This window comes from Rhinichthys klamathensis, unplaced genomic scaffold (genome assembly GCF_029890125.1).
Source record: "Rhinichthys klamathensis goyatoka isolate OS25496 unplaced genomic scaffold, OSU_Roscu_1.1 h1tg000341l_1, whole genome shotgun sequence".
Taxonomy (NCBI): Eukaryota; Metazoa; Chordata; class Actinopteri; order Cypriniformes; family Leuciscidae; genus Rhinichthys; species Rhinichthys klamathensis.
This window is the reverse complement of record NW_026606855.1, coordinates 1,802,889-1,826,041: the sequence shown is the minus strand read 5'-3', so window position 1 is coordinate 1,826,041 and position 23,153 is coordinate 1,802,889. Positions and strand designations below refer to the sequence as shown.

Sequence of the window (23,153 nt, the reverse complement as noted above, 5' to 3'; positions counted from 1 at the left end):
CTGTTATCTGTGTTTCAGCGCCCGGTGTGAAAACTGCGTCCATCGGGACACTAAATCGAGCTCGAGCTCCAATGCCAGTAACAGTCCCGAATGCTCCTGACCAATCAGAAACCAGCAAGATGCTGGACATGGTGAGTGCTGGAGACACTTGAGTTTTTGTGAATGCTTCATTATGAAACATGTCTCGTTCACATTTCACCCCAAAATCAAAAGACGGAAATAAGATATTATGTTTTGCATATAGAAAATGAAGCCTATTTTTAGGACCAGTATTTCTTTTTTTTTACATTGTGAAATCATTTTTATGACAAATAAACTGTTTATATTTAATAGTCCCTAATATTTTTTTATTTTTAGCAGTAAAAAATCAAATTTCTAAATGAATTCTCAAATCTAAATGGGCCCAATACAAAGCCCTGTGGGACACCGCTGGTTAAAGCAAAGAGCATGGTGTATTGAATTTATTTATTAGTGAGTTTTTGTATCTGAAATATATTTGTTGTCCATTAAAGTATTTGCTAATTTAATTCATATTAAAACATTAATAAAAATTGGAATAAAATATCTGCATATTCTTTATACAAAATTTAATTTCTTGTTTTGTGTTTTTAATTTTAGAGTGAAGTGTGATCTTGACACACCCTATTATTAAGAAAGTTGGAATCTGTGTTTAATTTGATTTATTTTTCTCTTCTTTTTTTTTTACCCATTTATCTTTTTACTCACCGGCCGAATTAATTTGAATCGTTTTCTCTTTCTGTGCCTAATTTTAAAAATGCACTGTTTTTCTTTTCCTTTTTAATTTGCGTTGCACTTCTGAAATGCATGCATTTTGTTTGTTTTGTCGTAGGTTGCGCTGTAGCGTCTTGCTTTATTCTCTCGCTTCCAAACCCGTTTCCCTCCCTCGTGCTCCTCTCGCTCTTCCTCTTTCTGTTCGGTTTTCTGTTCTTTCTCCCTCCGCTGTCTTGCATCCCTCAGTCCTAACTCTAACATGGCTGGTCTGGCATGGCTCTCTCTCTCTCAGACGTATGAGACCGATGAGCTCTCAGAAGAAATGGCCCACCTGGAGGGTTTGATGAAGGATCTGAACGCCATCACTACAGGCTGAAGCGCTTCAACACACACGGCTGAACCTCGTCCTCAGGAACAACCAGGACATTTGAATGATCACTGACCGAACATGGATCTCCGCTTCATCTTCTTCTCCATCCTGCATGGATATCGCCAGAGAAACCTAGAAAACGATGAAAACTCAATGCCATTTTTCTCAACTCGGATGAGCCATTCTGCACAGAAAACATACTTTTAATGGGGTTTGTTTTGTTTTTTGGGGGGGGGGGGATTGTATTTACATATTCCATATTTTTAGCCTGTTTATATATGTTTTGTGTATACAGCCATTTTAGGATTTTTTTTTTTTTTAAGGTCAAAAACCTCACATGCTCATCATACATTGGGCTTCATTCATGAAATGCAAGCAGAATAACTTTATGGAAATTATGCGTAAACCATTCCTATGTAAATTGCCACTTGTAAATCAGTGTAACAATTTACACAATGAATTTATTAATGATTTAAACGTGTGGATCATGAATATGCTCGTTTGTTGCACATTCTTACATAAATCAGAAAACCATTCTTGCATAAATTGTCTATAACACCATGTTAGTTGTTGCATTTGAATTGAATGCAGCAATTCACACAATAACAGTTATCAGATAATTTACAAATCGTTATTTTTGTTTGCTCATGAATTCGGATGAATGCGTCATGGCTTTATTTCAGTGTCTTACATCATGTTTAAATGCTTCATCTAATGCGGTCATCTTTGGAAGATCTCAGTGTCTCCTGCTCTGGGACGCTGGAAGCATCAAAGTCTGAATATGCATCTGCATTTTCCACTCCTCTCTTTATGCTCTGAATGACCATCTCAACTCAATCTGAATCCAGTGATGTTTGGTGCTTCAGAAACTCCTCAAACGTGAGACGCTCGTTCCTCATGTACGCTCCTCTTCCTCAGGACCCTGACGCCTGTTTTCGGGGCCCCTTGAGATTCATCATGAAGGAGTTTAATGCCAAGTGACTCTCAGATTTTTGTACTTTGAGAGGTATATATATATATAGATATAAAATGAACTGCAAATGTTTGCTTACATGAATACTTTGTACACTCTCAAAAAGGACAATTTTTATATATATTCATGTTTTGGTTGGTTTTTATATGAAGACGACACATTGCTTTGTAAACATTTTCCATGTAAGTTATGAAATATTCTGCGTTGTGTTTTCACCGTGCCGTTTAGCCGACCCCTTCTCCCAAAGAATGAGCGGAAGAAAATATCAGCGACGAACTCTGCCTTGCTCGTGTACAGTTTCTCACGTCATGAATGTCAATTGTCAATGTAACAAGGTCTGCTTATGAATTAGGTTGTTGTTTGTGTTTACAATAACGGGGGAAGATTAAAAAAAAAAAAAGGAAAGACACTGGACCATGTTGTGTGGCCGGTGTACCGTCAACTGTCATTTGCACTTTTTATATTTTGGATTTGAAATGAATCGCTGATGCCATGTGAAATATGAACCTATTTTATGTAACAATAATGTCACAAGTAAACAGCTGGTTTCAAAGACATTTAACTGTTGTTTATTTTGTTACGTTATTAAATAAGGCCATATTTGCATTTGTTTTTTTGCTGGAAAACATTGCTTATATTTGTGTTTTGATAAGGTCAATGGAGAAAAATTGGATGTATAATTATTATTTATTGTAAAAATGATAGTAGCTCGTTGTTTTCCACAACTTATCAATGCTGATTTTACGCACTGAAAAATCGTTGATGGATGAAAGGCAAGTTGGCGAAAACATTCCAGGATTTTTCTCCATATAATGCACTTTGCTGGGCACCAAACGGTTCAAGGTCCAAAAGACAGTTTCAGTGCAAACTGCAAACTGTTCAAAGGGCTTTAAACGACACCAGACGATGAATAAGGGTCTTATCAAGCGAAACGATCGCTCATTTAAAAAATAAATAACAAAGTTTAAGTTTTATAAGCTCAAATGCTTGCCTTGCTCTGTTCTGTGTGACTCTCCTGTTCGAACTCGTTCATCAAAATGAACAAATCTTTTTCCGAGTCAATTCGTTCATTTCGTTCGTTAAATTAATCAAATGACTCGAAAAAAGATTCGTTCATTTTGATGAACAAGTTCGAACAGGAGAGTCACACAGAACAGAGCAAGGCAGGCATTTGACCTTATAAAACTTAAACTTTGTTATTTATTTTTTAAATGAGCGATCGTTTCGCTTGATAAGACCCTTATTCATCGTCTGGAATCGTTTAAAGCCCTTTGAACAGTTTGCAGTTTGCAGTGAAACTGTCTTTTGGACCTTGAACCGTTTGGTGCCCAGCAAAGTGCATTATATGGAGAAAAATCCTGGAATGTTTTAATCAAAAACCTTAATTTCTTTTCGACTGAAGAAAGAAAGACATGGACATCTTGGATGACATGGGGGTGAGTAAATTATCAGCAAAAGTTTTTTTAAAAGTGAACTACTCCTTTAAGTAAAGCAGGTTTTTCGATAGTGTTTGTTCATAACAACATTAAACTAACAAGTCTCCCCTTTTTCTAATTTTGCTTAAAACACATTAATACTTAATTTCAACATTTATTCAATATATTTTAAGTCCCATGCAAGTATGCTGGGAACTAGTTTCAAAAGTCAACAGCAAACCCGTTTTCGAGTGCTAGGTTCACATTCTCTACTCAACGTAATCCAGCAGAGTGAACGTTATTAATGCCGCGTTCCAGGCAACCTGTAACCCGTGTTTTTCCAACCTTATACCCGTGAAAGTGCACTGGAACGGCAGTCAAACCCGTGACTTCCCACCCGTGAACTCGTACTAGATCGATGTACTCCCAGTTACGAGTTCTGACGTCAAATAGCCCGCAAAACCATACAAAACAACAATGGCAGCCCCTACGGATGCAGTGTTTCTGCAGGCGGTACACAGTGAGAATACACTTTAGGACAATATAACGTTGCAGTCAAATTAATAATAATGATAATAATACACACAAGATTATGTATTACAATGTTATGTGTCTGAAACAATAAGTATGTATACACACACGATTATGTATTACAATGTTATGTGTCTGAAAAAAATAAGTATGTATATTGCGCTCAGGTAGTTTGGCGTGACTGGCCTGGAATGCTACAAAGTCGTGAGTCGTGGTTTGAAGTCGTGATTTACGTGCTCAAAAACCTGCCTGAAACGCAGCATAAGTTTAGAAGAGAAGCACTATTTTGTTGTGTAGATCACAAATATCATGATTAAATGCGGACAATCTGTTTTGCCTTTTGTTTTTAGCACGTCTACAACCTACTAAAGGACATCATGTGACATGCAGGGTTTGTTAAGGAATTCTGCTCAAAATGCAGACTGATTATTCATTTTTGCTCGATACCATAAACAAATGACTCGGACAAAATTTGTTAATCAGAAAATTTTTATTTGCTCAAAAAACTTCAATACACTGTTGAAAAAAATCTTCTCATCTGACAAAATTATATAACCGTTTCTGGTAATATTATCTGGCATTATTGTATGTTGTAAACATGCATTTCAGGACCATTTTACTGCAAACCCTTTTACACGTTTGTTTCAAAAGCTAGGATGCTAAAAAAAAATCAACCATGTAAAATTGAACCGAGTACTAGTAAAACTATTCTGATTTGACCGTTTACAATCAGTAGCCTAAAAAGCCCGTACACATGAACGATGGTTATCAAACATTTATGCAGCGTGAAACAAACCTACATCACCTTCAGTCTTACGATTAAGACAATATTAGCAATGTTCTCCGTGTCCGTCAACATTCCAAGGTAATGATTCGAATGCTTCCATGGAATTCTGGGTGCATGTCATTATTCTTTGGCACTAATAAAGAATGCAGGATAAAAATCTAATTATATTTTAGGAATGATGCTTTTGAAGTCTTCAGTAGAACTAAAGCAGAATTGCATAACCCTCACATGCACGTAAACCCTCTTCATCATTGCTATGAGAAGGGCTTGAGTTCTTTTCATGATTGTTCTCTTATTTTAATTTAAGGACACTGATCACTCCTGTATCCCTTCTGGATGACGGGGAAACATTAAATTACTTTATATACAGCATAACCGAGGTCAAAAAGGATACAGGAAATTTTCTGCATACATACAAATATACAAACTCACTGATGAACATTTAAACTTCATACCTTCCACAAAAACAAAACAAAAAAACACATAAAAGTAGTGCCTCTGCAGTCTAAAGACCAAACTGGGACCAAATGAAGATCCAGAACCAAGGCAGGTGATCAAGGGCAACGTTTGTGAGCGCAGCTGGGCTTTGGGTTCTGGGTGAGCAGGAAGTGATGCGTGATCTAGTTCCTCTGAAACGAGCTCTGGGCGGCACTGGTGGCGGCGGTGGCGGCTGCGCTCTGGAAACTGCGGTTCGTGAGGACGCCCTGGGAGAACTCCTGCTGGGCCTTCTGGAAACTGGCACCAGTGCGACGGTAGTTGGAATGAACCTGGAAAACACCAACGACACATGAATCCACACCAAAGAGACACAGATTTACACTCAAAAACTCTGAGATACTCACCATTTTCAGTAAAAAGATGGACAGCCCGGCACTGGCCGTGAAGAAGGCCGCCACCACCATCATAATGACCCCGACCGCTCTATTAGAACCCATCGCTTTTATGGCAGTAATCCAGCCGCTGCAATCAACAACAACAGCGAGTAAACAAAGCTTGATCCGGCTAAATGATGCTTTGCTACTACTAATATGTCCATACAAAAGAATATATTACAGATTTTCTATTGTGAGTAGATACTTTTTTTTTTTCATGCATTTTTACAACAACATATACTATTTGTTTTGTTTAGAATTAACTGATTTTTTTTTTAAGTAAATAAAATAAAATAAATAAAACAATGGTTTGATATTTAACTATATTCTATAAAATTAATGCATATATCAAACAAATTAACGATTTACATTATAAATTATAGTTTTACATATTTTATCTCTAAATGTATTCTATAAAATATGTTTATATTCACATTTCATTAAATTCATATACACATACTTTTTAAATAAATTCGAAATGAATATAAATTAAAAAGAAAACTATTCTAAAACAAGTTAAATATTTCTCATTTTTACAATATATACTATTTGTTTTATTTAGAATGATAAGATAAAAATAAAATATATAAAATTGTTTGATATTGAATTATATTCTATAAAATTAATGCATATATCAAACAAATTAACGATTTACATTATAAATTATAGTTTTACATATTTTATCTCTAAATGTATTCTATAAAATATGTATATATAATAATAATAATAATAATAATACATTTTATTTATAGGCGCCTTACATGACACTCAAGGACACCTTACAAACACAATAAAACAAATCAACAATAATCAAATACTCATTATTACAACCTTAGATACAAGTAAAATAAAAAATAAAAATAAAAATAATCACATAAAAGCCTGCCGGAAAAGATGGGTCTTAAGGCGAGATTTAAAAACATGAATACTTTCACTGTTTCGCACATCCTGTGGCAGCAGGTTCCATAAATAAGGAGCAGCAAAGCTAAAAGCCCGGGACCCCATAGAAGTAGTGCGGGTTCTAGGGAGAACAAGAGTGAGCGAAGAAGACGATCTTAAAGTCCGAGATGGAGTATAGATATTAAGAAGGTCCAATAAATATGAAGGAGCAAGGTTATTGAGTGCTTTAAAAATAAGAAGAAGAATTTTGAAATCAATACGATATTTTACCGGGAGCCAGTGCAAGTGTTTTAGTATGGGAGTAATGTGTTCAGAAAGGGGAGTTCTGCTGATGATGCGGGCAGCCGAATTTTGTACTAACTGAAGTTTATTGAGTACCTTAGAAGGCAATCCATAATAAAGACTGTTGCAAAAATCAAGACGGGACGTAACTAGAGCATGGACTAGAATTGACGTGCTCTTTACTGAAAGAGCCGGACGAAGTCGATTGATGTTGCGTATATGAAAATAAGCAGAGCGGATGAGACTGTTTATATGTGCTTCAAATGAAAGAGTACTGTCCAAAATGACCCCCAGACTTTTAACTTGTCTAGATATAGAGACCGGTAGATCGTCAATTTTCACAGATGAGCATGAAGATTTAGACAGATTGTTTTTTAAGCCAACTAGAAGAATTTCAGTTTTACTGGGGTTAAGTTTAAGAAAATTTAAAGAAAACCATTCTTTAATCTCAGCCAAACAGTCTGAGAGGACCGATGGAGGAAAATTAGCGGAAGGTTTAGAGGACAGATAAATTTGGGTGTCGTCGGCATATAGGTGGAATTGAATGCCAAATTTCCTAAAAATATTACCAAGGGGTAAAAGATAAATTATAAATAAAAGAGGACCCAATACTGAGCCCTGCGGGACACCTGTTTTGACATGCGAAGTCTTTGAGCAGAACTGCTTCAGCTGAACAAATTGAGTACGGTCCGAAAAATATGATTGAAACCAAGTCAAAGGGGTGCCAGTAATTCCAATAGTCTCCAATCTGTGCAACATGATTCTGTGTGATACAGTATCAAATGCTGCACTTAGATCAAGTAAGATTAAGATAGATAAAAGTCCAGAGTCAGCAGCTAACAATAGGTCATTAGAGATCTTAACTAAAGCAGTCTCAACACTATGGTAAGGTCGAAACCCAGATTGAAATTGCTCGTACAGACCATTGTGAGACAGATGACTCTGGACTTGAGCTGCAACACACCTTTCCAAAATTTTAGAAAGGAAAGGAAGGAAAGTATACACATTTCATTAAATTCATATACACATATATACATATTTTTTAAATAAATTCGAAATGAATAGAAATTAAAAAGAAAACTATTCTAAAACATGTTAAATATTTCTCATTTTTACAATATATACTATTTGTTTTATTTAGAATGATGAGATAAAAGATAAAAAATAAAATATATAAAATTGTTTGATATTGAATTATATTCTATAAAATGTATACATATATTAAACAAATAAATAATATAAAAATTTATATTTATCTCTAATTGGATTCTATTAAATACCTACATATACATTTTATTACATTCATATACATCATATATATACATATATATTAATTAAATTCTAACTATATAAATATTAAAAAAGAAAACAATTCTAAAACAAATATTATATTTTTCTGGCTATATTCTACAATACCCACGTCTATTTTTCACATTACATGCACATGAAATACTGATTTCAGCAGTATTTATGAATATTTACGAAAACTTTACTAAACGGAATTTTTAGTTTATAAATGAAACTAGCACAGATATGCAGGAAATCCCCTGTATAACCAATTATACAATTTAGCCTCATTACTCAAAAATATTTAAATCTCAGAATGCTGCAACTGACCAATCAGAATGAAGAGTCTCATATTAATGTTATTCAAGAGTCAAGAGTCTCATATTAATATTATTCTCATAAATTTGTATTAATGGAAGAGTACTGAGAAATCAAGTAACACTTTTATTTCAGGGCAAAGCGCTGCTTTAAGAGGAAAGGATGAAGCAAGAAGTTTCAAGAGCAAGAGGACATACTTCAGATAGGAAGCAAGAGTTTTAAAGGAAGTCCAGCAGCAGAAAACCGTTAGTTGAGGAAGAGACGCTGGTCAAAGAGAAGAAGAGAGAGCTGAGTGTCAGAAAGACATCTGTCACAGAGGAGAAAAGACCAACGGTGCAGCTCACACACTCACTTCTGCGCTAAAATACTCCTTTAGCACTCGCAATAGTGATAGAGATCCGTAACAAAAACTGCTAGTGAATTCCTTTAATCCAGAATGAAGCTGTGAAGGAAAGCTCTTATTCCTACCTGTTGCCCCAATCGGGAATGCCCACGCTCTGAATCACAGACACCACGATCTGAGCGAAGAAAACGAAGAAGAAGAAGAAGAAATTGAAGGAGCTGTCAGACCTGAAAGAGAAATACATATATGAATCATCAAAGTGACAGAAATGTGCTGACAAAATCCTATAAGCACCACGTCATCACGTGTTCGTTCCGACTCGGTGTTCGGTGTTCCGACTCGGTGTTCCGACTCGGTGTTCCGACTCGGTGTTCCGACTCGGTGTTCCGACCGGTGTTCCGACTCGGTGTTCCGACTCGGTGTGTTCCGACTCGGTGTTCCGACTCGGTGTTCGACCGGTGTTCGACTCGGTGTTCGACTCGGTGTTCCGACTGGTGTTCCGACTCGGTGTTCGACTCGGTGTTCGACCGGTGTTCGACTCGGTGTTCGACTCGGTGTTCGACTCGGTGTTCCGACTGGTGTTCGACTCGGTGTTCGACCGGTGTTCGACTCGGTGTTCGACTCGGTGTTCCGACTGGTGTTCGACTCGGTGTTCCGACTGGTGTTCGACTCGGTGTTCCGACTGGTGTTCCGACTGGTGTTCGACTCGGTGTTCCGACTGGTGTTCGACTCGGTGTTCGACTCGGTGTTCGACTCGGTGTTCGACTCGGTGTTCCGACTGGTGTTCGACTCGGTGTTCGACCGGTGTTCCGACTGGTGTTCGACCCGGTGTTACGACTGGTGTTCGACCGGTGTTCGACTGGTGTTCGACTCGGTGTTCGACTCGGTGTTCGACTCGGTGTTCGACTCGGTGTTCCGACTGGTGTTCGACTCGGTGTTCGACTCGGTGTTCGACTCGGTGTTCGACTCGGTGTTCCGACTGGTGTTCGACTCGGTGTTACGACTCGGTGTTACGACTGGTGTTCGACTCGGTGTTCGACTCGGTGTTCGACTCGGTGTTCGACTCGGTGTTCGACTCGGTGTTCCGACTGGTGTTCGACTCGGTGTTCGACTCGGTGTTCGACTCGGTGTTCGACTCGGTGTTCGACTCGGTGTTCCGACTGGTGTTCGACTCGGTGTTCGACCGGTGTTACGACTGGTGTTCGACTCGGTGTTCGACTCGGTGTTACGACTCGGTCGGTGTTCGACTCGGTGTTCGACTCGGTGTTCCGACTGGTGTTCGACTCGGTGTTCGACCGGTGTTACGACTGGTGTTCGACCGGTGTTACGACTGGTGTTCGACTCGGTGTTCGACTCGGTGTTCGACTCGGTGTTCGACTCGGTGTTCCGACTGGTGTTCGACTCGGTGTTCCGACTGGTGTTCGACTCGGTGTTCGACTCGGTGTTCGACTCGGTGTTCGACTCGGTGTTCGACTCGGTGTTCGACTCGGTGTTCCGACTGGTGTTCGACTCGGTGTTCGACCGGTGTTACGACTGGTGTTCGACTCGGTGTTCGACTCGGTGTTACGACTCGGTCGGTGTTCGACTCGGTGTTCGACTCGGTGTTCCGACTGGTGTTCGACTCGGTGTTCGACCGGTGTTACGACCGGTGTTACGACTGGTGTTCGACTCGGTGTTCGACTCGGTGTTCGACTCGGTGTTCGACTCGGTGTTCGACTCGGTGTTCGACTCGGTGTTCGACTCGGTGTTCGACTCGGTGTTCGACTCGGTGTTCGACTCGGTGTTCGACTCGGTGTTCGACTCGGTGTTCGACTCGGTGTTCGACTCGGTGTTCGACTCGGTGTTCGACTCGGTGTTCCGACTGGTGTTCGACTCGGTGTTCGACTCGGTGTTCGACTCGGTGTTCGACTCGGTGTTCGACTCGGTGTTCCGACTGGTGTTCGACTCGGTGTTCGACCGGTGTTACGACTGGTGTTCGACTCGGTGTTCGACTCGGTGTTACGACTCGGTCGGTGTTCGACTCGGTGTTCGACTCGGTGTTCCGACTGGTGTTCGACTCGGTGTTCGACCGGTGTTACGACTGGTGTTACGACTGGTGTTCGACTCGGTGTTCGACTCGGTGTTCGACTCGGTGTTCGACTCGGTGTTCGACTCGGTGTTCGACTCGGTGTTCGACTCGGTGTTCGACTCGGTGTTCGACTCGGTGTTCGACTCGGTGTTCGACTCGGTGTTCGACTCGGTGTTCGACTCGGTGTTCGACTCGGTGTTCGACTCGGTGTTCGACTCGGTGTTCCGACTGGTGTTCGACTCGGTGTTCGACTCGGTGTTCCGACTGGTGTTCGACTCGGTGTTCGACCGGTGTTCGACTGGTGTTACGACTGGTGTTACGACTGGTGTTACGACTGGTGTTCGACTCGGTGTTGAACACAAAAGAAGATATTTTGAAGAATGTCGGTAACCAAACCGTTGATGTTCCCCATTGACTTCCATAGTATTTTTTTTCCTACTAAGGAAGCCATCTTCCTTTGTGTTGAGCAGAAGAAATGTTTGGTGAATGCGGCCCCAGGTTGTGTCAGTCATTTGAACACATTAGTGTATATTAAAGGAGAGACTCACCGGAAGGCTTTATAGACGGGCCTGTACCAGCAGACGAAGGAGCACGGAGCGAACATGATGAACCAGAGGATGGAGAGGCCGAAGCCAACGCCTTCTAATGAGTTAGTGGTGAAATACGCCAGACAGGCCAAGACGTTCAGAAACAGCGTCACACACTGCCCTGCACGGACACACACACACACACATCAAACAAGAGCAATGGCTGACACAAGCTCAGCTCAAAATTCATCCAGTCCTAAAGCTCAACACTGAAAGTCCCGTTTCCCTTCACAATACAGAAGTTACATGGATTACAGAATTTAAAAAAATTATTAAAGTACAATTAAGTAAAATATTAAAGTATAATTAATAATTAAGTAATAAAATATAAATATTAAACTTAAACATTAAAAAATTAAATTAAAGGAAATTAAAGCTAAATACAAATATATATAAAAAACGAATAAACACAACAAAGGCACATAACTGAAATTAAAATGAAAACATAAAATATAGGTTAATTCAAAATACTAACAAATACTACAACAGTATATAAATAATAAATAAACACGGTTTAATATTCAACAAGAAAATAAAATGAGAGTTGAAATGCGCACACAGGAATCAATAAGTGGAGTCAATTATTATTAAGGTCTAAAATCTGAAAAGGCACAAAAACATCCATCACTGGTCAATCGAATGAGAGGTGAAACTTTTTAATGAAAAATTATGAATAATAAACTTTTTTTGTACTTGGAACAACATACTCCGATGAATCAATCACAATAAGAGCATTTATATGTAATAAGAAATGAAAAAAGGGTTGCACTTTATTTTACCATACGTGTACGTACCAAACAAAAGTACTGAGTAGTGTAAGGTAACTACATGGGTTGGGTTAAGGTTTAGGAGTTAGTATCTATTTAGTGTCATTACCGCAATAATCATGTGAAACAGGACTGTAGAATAAAGTGCTACTGAGAAAAGCTTGATGTTGACGATGTTAAACTCACACATCCACAGGTAATACAACATCTTGCAGAGTCTCTGATGCTCCTGCGGGATCTCCTCGGAGAAGTCCTGGTAGAAGCAAGGCTTGATGGGAAAGAATTTGGGGAGAGGAGGCCAGTTGTTCTGTTTGCCTGAGGAGAAACAGACGCCCAGATCACACAAAACTTGTCAAACAGTCTCAACAAATAAAGCTGCTATGGACCCGTCTGTTGATTTATGCAACTATGTGAGTTCAGATGTGTATGCAAACACACTCAGAAGGAAATACTAGCATACCGTGCACTAAATACTGCATACTGTTAGCTTTAAAAGTAGCATGTGCCAGAGTTATCATTGAATAACTTGCAACAAATTAGTGCTGTCAACCCGATTACTGTAATCGTGATTAATTGCATCATAAAAGTTTGTTTATATAATATATGTTTGCTATATATAGCATATGTGTGTGTGTATATGGCTGCGTTCACACTGCAGGGGCTTAATGCTCAAATCCGATTTTTTGAAAAAATTAGATTTTTTTGCAAGGCGTTCACATTTCCAATTAAATGCGACCTTTTGTGATCTCCTGTGTGAACGTGAAATGACCCAGAAGTGACCCGCATGCGCAGAAGAGTACTCAACGGTCAACGACGTCACTTGTTTGCGGAAGTAGCTAAACATGAATGTCAACAGTGGAGCTCGTTTAGCAATATTAAAGTTATTTGTGTGGGTGCGGAGTCGGCGGAGTGCGGAGTGGCTTCACTAATAGGCCTACAGAATTCATCAGTAACTTCCGAATGACCAGATCCACCTTCAATTATGTTTGAGCACCTTCGATTAACTCTGTCACGGGAAGAGACACGTCTGCGGCGGACCATAACAGTGCAACGCGTTGGAGTGTAGTGGCTAGCTACAGGTGTGTGCTATCGTAAGATAGCTAACTTGTTTATCTTCTCATTCCCGCCTACTTCAACGCAGAATTATGACGTTTGCCGCATATCAATGGCGTGCGGGTCGGATACATGTGACCTGGCCGTTCAGATTGAGGTCGCATTTCAAAAGATCGGATACATATCGGATTTGGACAACATACCCAAGTGGCCTGGGTCGCATTTGAAAAGATCGGATCTGTGTCGTTCAGACTGTCATGAAAAGATCAGATACAGGTCGCATAGGGGCAAAAAAATCGGAATTGGGTCGTTTCAGCCTGCAGTGTGAACGTAGCCTATGTGTGTGTGTGTATATATATGTATATATATACACACACACACACACACACACACACCTGATTAATCGATTTGACAGCCCTAGAACAAATAAAACTAATAAAACCATAAAAACATTTTCATTACTTCAAATAAAATAGGTAACACTTTACAAAAGGTTTCATTATTAACAACATTAGTTCATTTATTAACTGACATGAACAAACAGTGAGTAATAAAATATTGAATTTTTTGTATTGATTTTAGTTAGTAATTGTTCATTGTTGTTTCATAGTTCACAGTGCATTAATTCATGTTAACAAACAAAAACTTGATTGTGAAAAATATATTATTAAATGTTGAAATTAACACTAACTGACTGTAAATGCCCAATAAGTAAATGCTGCAGAAGTATTGTTCATTATTAGTTCATGTTAACGAATGAAACCTTATTTTAAAAGTGCTACCATAAAAACTCAATATTGATTTTATTTCAGCCAACAAGCTGATATATAGCATATATATATATATATATATGGCAACATTACATTACACAACATAACAACATTGCATTATATATGCAAGTACTGCAATAACTAAAACAACTAAAAATTATATAGACATATTTAAAGAAAACAAAAATTAATAAAAATGGCAAAAACACAAGAAAATGAAAAAAAAATTGAATTCAAATGAAACTGGAAAAATATAAAAAATAGAATCTAATTCAAAACATTAACAAAAACTGTAATAGTACATCAATGACGCTAATATAACACTGATATGAGCATAACATGCAGTGATAAATCTTTTAAACATGCAACATGAGCCCAGATGACACCCAGTCATCTTACAATTTAGTGTATAAAAATGTCTGAACTCTACTCTGGGCGGTCTGATTACATTCTGTCTCAAGAGCATGAAAACTGTGGCTTGTGGTTGTCACTGAATTTGAAGTCAGATGCATTGTGGGATACTGCATCTCATGCAAACGTAATGGTGGATGATCCTGGTGTGCACACTGCAGGATCAGAGAGTGTGTGTGTGTGTGTGTGTGTGTGTGTGTGTGTGTGTGTGTGTGTGTGTGTGTGTGTGTGTGTGTGTGTTACCTGTTGTCGCTCCTTGGCTCTGAAGCTCTTGTTCTCGTCGATCGAGCTCGGCTGCTTTCCTCTCCAGCTCCTCCTGCTGTTTGATCAGATTGGCCTGCGCAGCCGCAGCCGTGGCCTGCACACACAAGACAATTTAATTCCGTTCACCTTTATTTCTATAGCGCTTTTCACAACACACATCATTTCAAAGCAGCTTTACAGAAAGTGCATGAGTCCACATTGCAATTTAGAGAGATGTGTTATCAGAGGTAACTGTCTAAGTTATGTATTTCAGAAATGTACATATACAAATCACAGTTAGCAAAAAACTTTTAATTTAAACAATGTGAGACACCAATGTGTCCCTGAGCAAGACACTTAACCCCTAGTTGCTCCAGAGGCGTGCGACCTCTGACATACAGGTCCTTCTCAAAAAATTAGCATATAGTGATAAAGTTCATTATTTTCCATAATGTAATGATAAAAATTAAACTTTCATATATTTTAGAATCATTGCACACCAACTGAAATATTTCAGGTCTTTTATTGTTTTAATACTGATGATTTTGGCATACAGCTCATGAAAACCCAAAATTCCTGTCTAAAAAAATTAGCATATTTCATCCGACCAATAAAAGAAGTGTTTTTAATACAAAAAAAAAAGTCAACCTTCAAATAATTATGTTCAGTTATGCACTCAATAGTCAATACTTGGTCGGGAATCCTTTTGCAGAAATGACTGCTTCAATGCGGCGTGGCATGGAGGCAATCAGCCTGTGGCACTGCTGAGGTGTTATGGAGGCCCAGGATGCTTCGATAGCGGCCTTAAGCTCATCCAGAGTGTTGGGTCTTGCGTCTCTCAACTTTCTCTTCACAAATCCCACAGATTCTCTATGGGGTTCAGGTCAGGAGAGTTGGCAGGCCAATTGAGCACAGTAATACCATGGTCAGTAAACCATTTACCAGTGGTTTTGGCACTGTGAGCAGGTGCCAGGTCGTGCTGAAAAATGAAATCTTCGTCTCCATAAAGCTTTTCAGCAGATGGAAGCATGAAGTGCTCCAAAATCTCCTGATAGCTAGCTGCATTGACCCTGCCCTTGATAAAACACAGTGCACCAACACCAGCAGCTGACATGGCACCCCAGACCATTACTGACTGTGGGTACTTGACACTGGACTTCAGGCATTTTGGCATTTCCTTCTCCCCAGTCTTCCTCCAGACTCTGGCACCTTGATTTCCGAATGACATGCAAAACTGAGCAACAGTCCAGTGCTGCTTCTCTGTAGCCCAGGTCAGGCGCTTCTGCCGCTATTTCTGGTTCAAAAGTGGCTTGACCTGGGGAATGCGGCACCTGTAGCCCATTTCCTGCACACGCCTGTGCACGGTGGCTCTGGATGTTTCTACTCCAGACTCAGTCCACTGCTTCCGCAGGTCCCCCAAGGTCTGGAATCGGTCCTTCTCCACAATCTTCCTCAGGGTCCGGTCACCTCTTCTCGTTGTGCAGCGTTTTTTGCCACACTTTTTCCTTCCCACAGACTTCCCACTGAGGTGCCTTGATACAGCACTCTGGGAACAGCCTATTTGTTCAGAAATTTCTTTCTGTGTCTTACCCTCTTGCTTGAGGGTGTCAATGATGGCCTTCTGGACAGCAGTCAGGTCGGCAGTCTTACCCATGATTGCGGTTTTGAGTAATGAAACAGGCTGGGAGTTTTTAAAAGCCTCATGAATCTTTTGCAGGTGTTTAGAATTAATTCGTTGATTCAGATGATTAGGTTAATAGCTCGTTTAGAGACCCTTTTCATGATATGCTAATTTTTTGAGACAGGAATTTTGGGTTTTCATGAGCTGTATGCCAAAATCATCAGTATTAAAACAATAAAAGACCTGAAATATTTCAGTTGGTGTGCAATGAATCTAAAATATATGAAAGTTTAATTTTTATCATTACATTATGGAAAATAATGAACTTTATCACAATATGCTAATTTTTTGAGAAGGACCTGTATATAGCAATTGTAAGTCGCTTTGGATAAAAGCGTCAGCTAAATGAATAAATGTAAATGTAAATGTAAACAATGTAATAATTTAATGCAGAAACAATGAGCTCATTAAAGTAATGAATACTTGTTTGTTAACAAATGATTATGACATTTAGAAAATACAGACAGAGACAGAAAGGGAATGCTTACAACCTTTGAAGACATGTGCGCACGTGTGTGTGTGTGTGTGTGTGTGTGTGTGTGTGTGTGTGTGTGTGTGAGACGCTGACCTTTGGCCCGGGATCCACTGACGGCTGCAGGACAGCAGGTTGAGACGGGACGCTGGAGGCCGGGATGGTGCTTCCCTGACACCAAAAAAAACACAATTATTGGGACTTTATTAATGAATAATAAAATGCAAAGCATTGGTGTTTTGTATCATATGCTGTTGGAGCATGCGCACACTGTTAACCGTGATAAAACCAGCTTATTGCTTTATTACATTAGAGTTCAGAGCACAATTACATAACTCTGATGAAGATACTCCTCTTACACAACCAGTGGAGTAATGTTCATTAGACTCACCGAGTTACCATCAGGAAACGGAGAGAAACTTTCTATGCCCTCGATTGCAGAGTTCGTCACCTGAGTGACAGACGGATCCTGAAAGAGATGGACACAGCATTATTATTAGATAATTATCATTTATTATTATAATACACACTATACCAATCAGCGTATTAGAATGATTTCTGAAGGATCATGTGACACTGAAGACTCGAGTAATGATGCTGAAAATTCAGCTTTGATCACAGGAATAAATTACAGTTTACTCTATATTCACATAGAAAACACTTATTTAAAATTGTAATAATATTGCACAACATTACTGTTTGTACAGTATTTTTTCATTAAATAAATGCAGCCTTGGTGACCAATTGTGTGCGTGTGTGTGTGTGTGTGTGTGTGTGTATAAATATGTATACATGAAATATTAAATAATAAATATTAAATTAAATATTAAATAACTGAATAACATAATTTCACAATAATAATTTATATTATTAAATGATAATAATTGAATTAATGGCATTTAAACATTATCATTTAATAATAAAAAATGATAAATATTAAATAACTGAATAATATAATTTCACAATAATAATTTATATTATAAATATTAGTATTTTTATTATTAAATGATCATGTTTAAATGGCATTAATTCAATTAATATAATATTTTTAATTATTATTATTTCATGGATCCAGAACAACTGAATCCAAATCAAATCTAAATGTATTTATAAAGCACCTTAAAACCCACAGAGTGAACCAAAGAAGAGTGTTGTAAAAAACAAAAAACAGGATAAAATAAAATACAATTAAAAAAATTTTTTTATAAAAAAGTCAAATTAATGTAAATCCATTCAATCCAAAACTAATGGTCCTTACAAATTAGCAAAGGCCTCATTAATCAAATACGTGTTGAGACGGGTTTAAACACGTTTACAGAGGTATGGATCTGAGGACACTGGTTAACCAATCACGACTCAGGAAACACAATCGCCGGCTGAGGATTTCAAGGAGCAGCTGGTTTTGCCATCTTTACAAATTGAATTGAAAAACATGATGCGAGTGCGTCACAAGTTTTATTGAGTCACATGCCTCAATTACAATACACAGTGACATCATCATCATCATCATCACAGCGAGTTGAACAGGTCACACTCATCCAGTTATATTTCAGATGATTCTGTGGACACAATGAGGAAGTCAAATCCTGATATCAGCACTGGTCCTTCCTTACACTAAACTAAATCACTCATACGGTCCATCAGTTCACCTCTGCAAACCACACACACACACACACACACACACACACACACACACGCATCAGACTGAGGCTTTTCAATATATTGAGGCAATTGAGATTCATTTCTGCATTTCTTCATTTGAGTGTTGTTTGCTCGTGTTATTCTCTGCTATAGGCAGATGACAACAACATCATCGAAATATTTGTCCAAAGTGTATGTAGATTCATCTAGAACAGTGGTTCTAGATGAAAAAAAAAAATAATGATCAAGACCGTTTGTAATGGCGGGAAATATTTTTTTGTCTCTTTATTATTTTTACATATTTAAAACATACATGTATTGTCATACATAGACAAAGACTAGATGCCGAGAATGATTTGACACAGTAAAACTGTCATCCGTTACCCCGAATTTTGCCGATCTGTGTGCAAACGTGCAGCCTCACCCACTCCTAATCTACAGGGAATATTTGTATTTAGTTATTGCAATTAAAAATGTGAAGTTTAACCAGAATAAGGTGTTGGGGGTGCTTGACAGGTGTCAAACACTAGAAAGGGGTGCATGCTGCAAAAAGTTTGGGAACCACTGATATGTTCACTGATTATTAATGTGAATCTCATCAGTCACATGATCTGACGTTGCATCAGCCAGGCAGAGCAGGACTTTACAGGAAGCAGCTTAAATATTTACCCAGTGCGGGACACATAAAACACAATAGATATGGAGAACTTTCTTTGTCGTCAGGAGGATCTTAAAAGGCTCGAATCAGGGAAAATCGAATTCATTGTCCAATAAAATCAACTTTCAGAAGTACATAAAACTTCCACCCCCATCAAAGATCTTTTATTGAATCTAAGCTGCAAATGTTCCTCAGAAAGTTGCAAAAAAATGACTAAAGCACTTTGAAATATGCACTCAGTGCGTTTGACTGTGTCTCTGGCGTCTGTCCTGACAGACACACCTGTTCTCGTTCCCACAGGCCTCGACCCGAATCACCACCACAGAAACTCCCTCAGACCAGCGCCTGACAGGACAGGTGCGCTTTACAGCAGAACTAGGCTTGGCTCGGGTAGCGCTTGAATTTTAGCAATTCCCAGTTTCCGGTCCAATATGGAAAAAAAAGTCAAACATTTAGATATCAAACATATTCTGTGTTAAGCATTCAGTTGCAGCTGAACACCATGAACAAAAATCAGCAGCCTAAAGAAACACCAACTAGTAAACTAGACTAATTAATATACATTTCAAACATTATTAAAGACAAGTATACAGTCAGTAAATACAATGAGAACAAATAAGCAAATTAGCACAAATAAATAAATTGATATCTAATGTAAAACAACACTGTATAGTTTTCTTTTTATATTAATCCGTATTAAAGTTACAAAAGTTATTCAGTCAAGATCAGTGAGTGATTTTCTTTTTCTACTGTTCTTTGACTAACAGTAATGACACAGGTTTATTAGGCCGCTGTCACTTTAAGACCTGATGCATGGATCTAGGATACAGTTACACATGAGTTTTCTTTCTCACCTGTTTATGTTCACTTAACACATAACTATGGAAGCTTGTTTCCGCCACTGAATTAAAAAAAATAAAAAAAATAATTGCGACTTTTTCATCTCACAATTGCGAGATATGAAGTCAGAATTGTGAGAAATAAAGTCGCAATTGTGAGAAATAAAGTCGCAATTGCGAGAAAAAAAGACAGAATTGAGACTTTTTCTCTCACAATTCTAACTTTTTTTCTCACAATTGCGAGTTTACATCTCGCAATTCTGACTTTATAACACATAATTGCGAGTTTATATCTCGAGGTTCTGACATCTTTTCTCAGAATTGTGAGATATAAACTCGCAATTGCGAGTTATCAGGCCAATTCTAAGGGGAAAAAAAAGACATTTTTCCCCTCAGAATAGTTTATATCACGCAATTCTGACTTTATATCTCGCAATTGCGACTTTATATCTCGCAATTCTGACTTTATATCTCGCAATTGCGACTTTATATCACGCAATTCTGACTTTATAACTCGTAATTCTGAGAAAAAAAGTCAGAATTGTGAGATAAAAAGTCGCAATTACCTTTTTTATTTTTCATTCTGTGGCGGAAACAAGCTTCCATACATAACCAACTGTATTTACGAGAAAATTGACGTGTATATGTTCAAGCTCAAGAAGACGTGAAAGAGAACACAATTCAGCATTCTCGTGCCGACTTCTCTTTCGTGTCTTCTTGCGCTTCAATGGTTTAAAACTATAAATGCGCGTGGAATCGATAAGTGAAAAAAATTATTAAGGTCTAAAATCTGAAAAGCACAAAAACTTCCATCCGTTGTCAATCAAACTGATGTTTTGAAAGTACATCTCATGTGAGTGACAGGTTGCCCCGCCCCCGTCAAGTTATTCTGATCAAAAATTATATTTCAACAACAATAATGATGATGTGCACGGATTTATCATCAATACTGCAATACTATTAAAAATAAGATTAGTCAGATTTCTCTACAGCCATTCTCTTCCGGCCACAACAATCAACAGGTAATATGATGCACCTTATGAAACATGACATACAATGTGAAAATGGACACTTTCATGGATCATAACCATCAAACTCAGCAGAAAGTCACTGCTCAAATCAGTGCATGTATAACTAAACATCTGAATTATGATTCTATTCCAGCAGACCAGCGATCAGTATTTCCCGTCGAGGGGGACGAGGAGCACAGGAATGTTTGCTTTGTGCATAACTCAATATTCTGCTGCATTAAAGAGAAACTATATGAGACTCCAGACAATGAAAACACAACAAAGATGCCAGAAGACAAACAGTACGAATATTGTAAAACTAAAGCAAACCGTGATACGTCTGTGTGCATCAGTCAGCAGGTGACACTTACAATGTCAAATTAATTGACAGATTACAACATATTTTTACTTTTATAATTGTGCATTTGGCACACAGCAAGACTATTGAAATGAACTGCAAAAAAAAAAAATCTAAAATGTTAATAAATGCACCTAAAATATACACTTCACATTTTACATTTACATAGATTTTAACCCAAAATTTTAATGTGGATTAAAACGGCATGGTATTTGTCAAATATCTTGTCAAAATCCTGACCTGTTATGCATATAATGTAATGCATATAATGCATCATTATGATTTGTAGCATATATAATGTCTATTTCTTATTTTTAGTGCATGCCATATTTTTTTTGTATTTAAATTTTTTGCATTTGAACTGCAGAAAAAGCACAAAAAAAATGTGTAAATGCAATATATGCAATTTATATTCACATTACCCATAGAAACTAGAATCATAGAATAACCTAGAATCTTACCATTGATAAAAAGCTCATGATAGCAAATACACCATTGTGAGATCTGACCTTTTTGCACTGTGCAGTGCATTATTGTCAGTCACGTTTGTTGTTTTCATTCAATAATCAAAATGCATTATTTCACTTGATAATGCAAATCATGTTGTGCAATGTGCAGAGAGCATAATGCCAGCCCTGCATGTCTTGGTCAGATGCATTCACAAGTCTTGAGTTTTGTCTGACGCATTTCTGCTCGATTGTGTGGCGCATTAGAGATGATGAAGAGAAAAATAGTCGAGCACAGGTGATCAGAGCCTCACACTCACTGTGTGACTCACAGAGTTGCATTCAGGCAGTTATTCTGTTATTACAGCGCTTTACAGTGTTGTGACATTAACAGGAGTGGCGCTCTGGCCTTCAGCGTGTCACCAAACCTGCGCGGATACACACCCTTCACCAGCGACAACTAACACACTAACACCCGCATCAGCGACCATGACACGTCAACGGCCGAACCGGACTCACCTGACCCAAAACTCCCATCATCATCATCATATACATCAACACAAACCCTGCGAAACTCGCCTAAACACCCGCTTAAACCCCTCAGAAGCGCTTCTCCTGTGGACCGCGAGTTTCTCACCTGGAATGGATTGACGTCGACTGTCTCTTCAAACGGGTTTGAGTCAAATCCCGACATTGTGAGGGACTTTATCCGCCTTTAGAGTCCAAACTGAGCGGCACCAGAGAAACACTGCGAACTCTGCCGTTTCCTCTCCGCACTTCCGTAGTGAGTGCGTGACGCGCATGCGCTGCTGATCTGACTGCGACGTCATCAGAAGACGTTGACGGTTATTTTTTTTTATGATTAGTGAGGTAAACTTTTATATTCTGCATGAAAAAACTTTATATCCAGAAAACAAAATTTTCTGACTGTCAATCTAAATCTGACTGTCAATCTCGTTTTTAACGAACTAATAAGACTTTTTAAAAGAATTCTCAATAAAAAATAGCACTTAATTACATTATATCGAGATTTTCTCTTTTTTATTAAAAAGACCCGTATTGTATTTCTTAACTTTGTGGTAGTTTGTAATATAACTTCAGTTTTGCATTTATTCATTTATTTATTTGTTTGTTTGTTTGTTTGTTTAAAGTGAAACCATGTCAAAAAAATGTTGTACATTAGATAGAGATTTATTTATCCTTTCGTAAAATTGTTCTGCACCATACAGTACGTCTGATACATTTATACAAAAGACAATAAGACAATTTGACAAAACAGAATATACAACAGAATTTCCCTCACCCCAACCACACCACACCCCTACACATACACAGCGTC

General features: G+C 38.3%; 2 protein-coding genes across 6 annotated transcripts in view; one reads left to right on the top strand and one right to left on the bottom strand.

The window, feature by feature from the left end:
* Positions 1 to 1,241, top strand: part of LOC130106435 (neogenin) — a 138,267-nt gene extending 137,026 nt beyond the window's left edge. For 3 of the 5 annotated variants that reach the window (XM_056272553.1, XM_056272555.1, XM_056272551.1), the window contains 2 exons: positions 19 to 131; positions 1,025 to 1,241. In XM_056272553.1, the coding sequence (XP_056128528.1) occupies positions 19 to 131; positions 1,025 to 1,108 (197 nt within the window). In that variant the 3' untranslated portion in view covers positions 1,109 to 1,241. Of the gene's footprint in view, positions 1 to 18; positions 132 to 850 lie in introns of all 5 variants that reach the window. The other 2 variants (XM_056272554.1, XM_056272552.1) reach the window with 2 other exon arrangements.
* Positions 1,242 to 4,492: 3,251 nt separating this feature from the next.
* On the bottom strand, positions 4,493 to 22,610 carry scamp2 (secretory carrier membrane protein 2). Its single transcript, XM_056272577.1, has 9 exons — positions 22,452 to 22,610; positions 17,254 to 17,331; positions 16,959 to 17,033; positions 14,710 to 14,824; positions 12,419 to 12,547; positions 11,427 to 11,586; positions 8,936 to 9,037; positions 5,651 to 5,768; positions 4,493 to 5,575 (listed from the first exon to the last, which is right to left on the bottom strand). The coding sequence occupies exons 1-9, from the start codon at positions 22,506 to 22,508 to the stop codon at positions 5,429 to 5,431; spliced, it is 981 nt and encodes a 326-aa protein (XP_056128552.1). The 5' UTR covers positions 22,509 to 22,610; the 3' UTR covers positions 4,493 to 5,428.
* Positions 22,611 to 23,153: the final 543 nt, after the last annotated feature.